The sequence below is a fragment of the Morone saxatilis genome, unplaced genomic scaffold (assembly GCF_004916995.1).
Source record: "Morone saxatilis isolate NCDOM2014 unplaced genomic scaffold, NCSU_SB_2.0 Contig9, whole genome shotgun sequence".
In the NCBI taxonomy this organism is placed as follows: domain Eukaryota; kingdom Metazoa; phylum Chordata; class Actinopteri; family Moronidae; genus Morone; species Morone saxatilis.
In genome coordinates, this window is record NW_023340268.1 from 21617653 (window position 1) to 21623665 (window position 6013).

The 6013-nt window shown below is 39.5% G+C and overlaps 1 protein-coding gene across 2 annotated transcripts in view; it reads left to right on the forward strand.

The window, feature by feature from the left end:
• Positions 1-5186, forward strand: part of anln (anillin, actin binding protein) — a 15330-nt gene extending 10144 nt beyond the window's left edge. The window contains exons 16-24 of one of the 2 annotated variants that reach the window (XM_035680928.1): positions 273-326; positions 665-697; positions 810-828; positions 1418-1530; positions 1764-1817; positions 2056-2142; positions 2239-2346; positions 3086-3258; positions 3342-5186. In XM_035680928.1, the coding sequence (XP_035536821.1) occupies positions 273-326; positions 665-697; positions 810-828; positions 1418-1530; positions 1764-1817; positions 2056-2142; positions 2239-2346; positions 3086-3258; positions 3342-3456 (756 nt within the window). In that variant the 3' untranslated portion in view covers positions 3457-5186. The remainder of the gene's footprint in view (positions 1-272; positions 327-664; positions 698-809; positions 829-1417; positions 1531-1763; positions 1818-2055; positions 2143-2238; positions 2347-3085; positions 3259-3341) is intronic. The other variant, XM_035680929.1, reaches the window with a different exon arrangement.
• Positions 5187-6013: the final 827 nt, after the last annotated feature.

The window sequence follows — 6013 nt, forward strand, 5'->3', positions numbered from 1 at the left end:
TTGGGGGTTTAGTTACTCTTTAAATGGTTGAGTTGGACTGTTAGAAGTTGTATGAACCCTTTTGGCTGTGTTATTGAGCTCATAGTTGCTCCTAGATCTTGCTGCATAGTTGCACAACTCGCACCTTCTTTTTTTTTATCTTTTTATGTCTGTATATTTAGATATCTTTGCCATGTAAAACATGTTTTTGATAACTGGTACATAACTGTTTAGTACTGAGGACCGCTATCTAGAATTACTGATTCGTTACCATCATGTGATGACACCCCCAGGTGCAGAAGCGTGAGGTCTGCAGTGACAAGAAGAAGAAACCCAGCAAGTCAAAGGTAAATCCCCACTCTGCTGGGTTTTTTAACAAATGGTAAATACATTGTCAGACAGTGACATGCGTGATACTTTGTGTGTGTGTGTGTGTCCAGATGATGTGGAGACAGGTTCATGAGGCCCATGATTTGTGTATGTCGGTATGAACAGTTTCTGTATCAACCCCTCACATGTTGGTGGGTGTGCACTGTGGGCAGAATGTTTTGTTTCTACACAGCTTTGGGTGGTCATTTCATTTAGTGGAGAATAATATTAACTGGCCAGTAATACACACCCCTCACACACATTTATCATCATTTTGACACAAAAACTCATTATTGGTATACTTTTATCTTTCTAGGCCATCACTCCAAAGAGATTCCTTGCCATCACTGTAAGTTCTCAACAGTTTTATTTCCTTTCTTTTTTCCCCTGTATCAAAATGTAACTTCTCATCTGCCTGAAATTAGTTTTTTAATTTGTTTGTTTCATGTTTTGCATTGCAGAAAAGTGTCCAGACACCAGGTATGTCAAAATCTAAAATTAATCTGAAGAAACAATTTGTTTTATTTAGCCAAATGTAGTGGAAACCTTTAGCATCTCACCAAAAGCTACAGGGACATGGTAAATGTAAGCCATGAGGGCTTTTTAGGGGTGCCATAGTAATAGAGTATTGCACAATAAAGGTGGCAGACTTGAAAGAGACAGACTCTCAATCTTTATGTCCCAGTATAGGTCAAATTCCAAAACCACTTAATCCTAATCTCTTGTCAGGCCCTCTCTGCCTAGTAAACACCAAGTTACAAAGTAATGTGTAACACAGGCTTTCTGTTACAAAGCTGTCGTCTCAAAGCCAAAGCTGAGGTCTGAGAAAATGTACCTGATGATGTGAGACTTGAGAAAGAAGACATTATGTAATAGGGCAGGGCGATTAATCAAATTGAAACTACAATTCAGAATTTCAGTTACAATTTTGGCTTCCAACGATTACGAAAGATAATCAAGAAAGCGATTTTGTTTCAAAACTCATTCAAACTGATGTTGATGTTTACAATTGGAGTGCAGCTTTCAGCTTTATATGAGGTACTGATGGTCTCGTTCTTTCTGTGTGTAGTCGTGGCCAGTCCAGGCGGTCCCAATGCTGTTCGCACCAGTAACTTCGTCCTGGTCGGATCACACAAGCTCACCCTGTCCTCTATTGGGAAAAACAAATTTCCTTTGGAGAAGGTATAGCACAATCGTATATATTGTCCTCATGTCTATGCTCACACTTTGAGAGCACTTCAGTTTTCTTCTTTTATTCTGCATTTCATGTCTTGCCTCTGTCTCAACACACTTCTCTGTGACAAATGGCTCACTTGGATCAGTCATGTATTTGTGCACAGGCTTTACAGAGGCTCACAGTAACCCTGTGTGTTCTGCCTGTGCACTGTTCACCTGCCTTGCTATCTTTCTTTTAGATCAAATATGAAGGAAGTGAAAGAGAACTACTCAGTGGCATGTTTCATACCAAGGTTACTACTTGACCCTTTGTGTGTTTCTTGTGTTCTGTTTGTGTGGGAAGGAGGGTGAACGCACTTGAATATTCTTAACTGCATTGTTCCACTAACATCAGCTTTATCGGATCACAGCGCTGTCAATAACCGTCTTAAAAGAAACTTGCATCGTAACCTCTATTTGTTTAACCACATCCTGTAACTTTAACTTGTTTGAATTGAACCTTTCATGAACTGTCTGTACTTTGGATTCAAGGTGCCGTTCCTGTGCCCTCTGGAGGGCCACATCTACCTCAAGATGCAGTGTGAAGTCGGCTCAAAGGTGGAGGAGAGGGGCTTCCTGGTGAGTGCAATCACATCAAATCATCACCACAGATCCAACGCCGCAGCAGGCATTGGTTTGATGATACAAACATGTCATTTTCATCACCCTCCACAGACTATGTTTGAAGACGTAAGTGGATTTGGAGCCTGGCACAGGAGGTGGTGTGTCTTATCAGGATACTGCATCTCCTACTGGACTTACCCAGACGATGAGAAGCGCAAGGTAACTTCTACAGCAAAACTGCCGTTACAGAGCTTCTGTATGTTATGCCTCAGTGTCACATTTTTTAATATTTGGATTGGATTTTTATTTTAAAACAATTGTGACTTTTTTTTCTCAGCTACCATTTTCTCTTTCGATCATAATGCAGGGCTCCTATGCTCCTGGAGGACTAGTTTCCTAGTCAAGGACACACCTGGAAATTGATTAAAATGACCAAATATCCTGGAAATAATATATTTTAATTGTATTATAGCCTTTCACTTAGATCGCCTATGTAAACTGCAAACTGTAGTCAAATCACCAGAAACACTGCAGAAAGATTGGCTGTGGTGAGAACAGCAGAAAGCGAGCTAGCAGTCTCCCATAAACTGACCACCTGTAATGAACCTGCGTCATAAAACAAGGAGGAATAAAACTGGGTAAAATGTGTCAATGCTAGGCCTACTGGTAAATCATATGACTGTTGCTGTGCGCAAGCTCTGTCTGGTATTGTCAAGAAAACTCCTGGAAAAATATTTCATTAAAAGAGCGGGAACCCTGATTTAGTTTGGCATCATCAGTTATGTTTATTTTGACTATTTACCTAAAATCCTTTCAGAAACATAACCTTTGACAAACTGCCATAGTGATGACCATAATGCCAGACTCAAGGCTTCAAAACGGTACTCCACAAACCACTGGGTCCTGTCATGATAGGTTCACACTTTGCGTTGACCGTTTTTCTTTCCTCTTCTGTCAGAACCCCATCAGTCGCATCAGCCTGGCTAACTGCACCAGTAAGAGGGTGGAACCAGCCAACCGAGAGTTCTGTGCCAGACCCAACACATTTGAGCTCATCACAGTCAGACCACAAAGAGAGGACGACAAAGAGACACTGGTCAGTCAGTGCCAGAACACCATGTGTGTCACCAAGTAAGTTCCTGTGATTTCTATGTACATGTATCATACACGTCTATGTAAAAGGTTTATATGACCACTGAGTGTTTCCTGTGCAGAAACTGGCTGAGTGCAGACACTAAGGACGAGAGGAATCTGTGGATGAAGAAACTGAATCAGATCCTGGTGGACCTGCGCATGTGGCAACCAGACGCCTGTTACCGGCCACTGTAATGATTGCACTCTGTCACAACCAGCCCTCCTATCTCTTGGACTGTCAATATCAGTGACACATGCAATTACTAAGTGCAATACAGTATAAGAATTGTTAAATATTTCTGCGTGTGGACGTTTTACAGGAGATAAGTAATCAAACACAAGCTCCAGATCAGAGGAACGTAAATAAAGCCATACATTGAAACATTTCAGTACAGTATTTTGCGTAGGAGTCTGGGTTTGGCACTATATTTTATGCATTTCCAGACTGGTTTGATACCCTTTGATGTGTTGGGGTATTGTTGAGTTGCTGAATTATTATGTTGATGCCAATATTTTGTGTCACTGACACATATTGCATGGCTTTAAATTATTTGGTTTCGAAGCTGAAATCAATATGAACGGTGTTGAAATTACAGATGAATATTAATTTGAAGCACCAGAGTTTTATCACATTTTATCCTGCATGGCAGCACAGAACTACACTGATACATTGGTTGGTTTTTACTTTATATATTAGCTTTTATAAGTTTTGGCAGGACTTTCTCTTGTTTTTTTTCTTCATTGTTTTTTCATCCATGCACAGAGTTTTGATATCAGTTATACCACAGCTTTTATTCACTTTGTAATGTCTGTTCAGTGTTTATGTAACTGGGGGTAAGGTCTGTTATATATTCTACACTATACCAGTAATAATATTTGAGAGTAAAAAAAGTCCAACAACCACATATTGACCAATATATTTTTTTTTTATGCAAATGAAAAACATTTTTAATAAGGTTCCCATTTTTAATTTTAGAGTTCAGACCAACTGATACAAATGTAAAACAGTTGTCAGTGTTCTCTGGCGGACCAACTATGTAACAGCAACACTATATATGACCTTAAACACGCTTTTGGCTTTCTGTACCACAGACCTTTTTCACAGCTACCATTTTGACATAAAATAGTAGGGTAAACACACATGTACATTAGTAGTAGTACGCTGACTACATTTGACCTGAATGAAACCGAACCTCAGTTACTATCATTGGTTACACCTAGTTTACCCTACTATTTCATGTCAAGACTGCTGTGAAAAAGGTCTATTGGAACATACGCTGATAAAAAATTCTCAGCTGGCTTTTACTCCATGTGAACTGTGTGAGCATCGTATTAGCTTTTTTGGTGTTTTTAGCACCAAAAGTTGTTCTTATAGCCTGGTATATTCTTACTGGCTTCAAACTGCTTTGAAAATAATGTCAGACTCATTTCTCTTGTACATTTTGCCAGGAGTGCAGATTTATTATATTTTTAGGATTTTAAAGAGACTGGTTCCTTTTTTTGCACTTGCTCATTAAGCAGTAATATCTGAAATATGTGTTGTTACTACGTATTTAGCTTTGATGTGCTGCCTATGAAGCGTATATAACGGACTGCATTTTCATCATGTTAAAATGAATACAAACTTGCAAAACTAGACAAGATGTATTGATTCTTCACACCTTCTACTTACATTTTCATCCTAAACGATATCAGTGAGCAGGATGTTATATATGTTAGTGGTTTCAACAGATAGCTTTAATAGGCTTTACTTCTTCAGTGTCAGGTATTTGTCAATCAATGAGACTTCAATAAAGGCCTGCTTTGACCAAAATGGGCCAGGTTGCTAATGCTCAAGTCCTTTTTATTTTCATTTTATTGAAATGTAACATTAAATTGGATCTACCGTTTTGAATGGTTTTTCCTGAACACAACCACAAGGGGCCGTGTTCCAGGAAACACTGTTTGAAGGCGAAATGGACCTTGATGCATGGGTCGGGAAACCTACTTAGATGTATGCTTAAATTTTGAAGCTGCACTCATCGATACTTTTATATCAGCAATAAATGTAATGTGAAAGTAGATGCTAATCAAGACAAACCCACAAAGAAATAAAACCAACTGTAGTTCCCTTTAAAGTTTTTGTTAGTGTATATTGTTGTGGTTTTACAGCATACAACTTCAGTGTTTTGGTTCAGTCTCACAGCTCTCATAGCCTCACTCAGTGGCAGCTGATAAGCCCCCTGTATGCTACCTGTTCAGCACCAACAGATGAACACAGTTAGCAGCTACCTGGTGAACATAGTGAAGCATTTAGCAGCTAAAGCAATCTCCCAGCAAAAGCGCTGATAATATAATTATTATTATTCATAATATAAGCTCTACAGACAATACACGCTTTTAATTTCAGGATGGACAGGCTGCTAAGAAAGCAGTATACGGTTCAGTGGAAGCATGCAAGTAGGTCCTGCTTGAACTTGCTGGCTTGTTTGCAGCTGGAAGGCAGTTGGAAGAAGGGAGTGGACAGGAGCAAGCCAAAAAGAAAAGGAGGGAGGAAGTCCCTCAGAAAAAACTGAAGTGGAGGATACTCTACATTCATCTTAGAGGTTTCCTCAGGAGTGGGCATCAAACCACCATGTCTCACACAGCATCTTAGATGACCTCCTGAAAGGCTTATATATTCGTGGCCACCCTGAATTGCCTTCCACAGTTTGAACCCTGTTGCAGACACCAATAACCATTCCAGTTAGTACAAAGTCTGGCATGCAATATA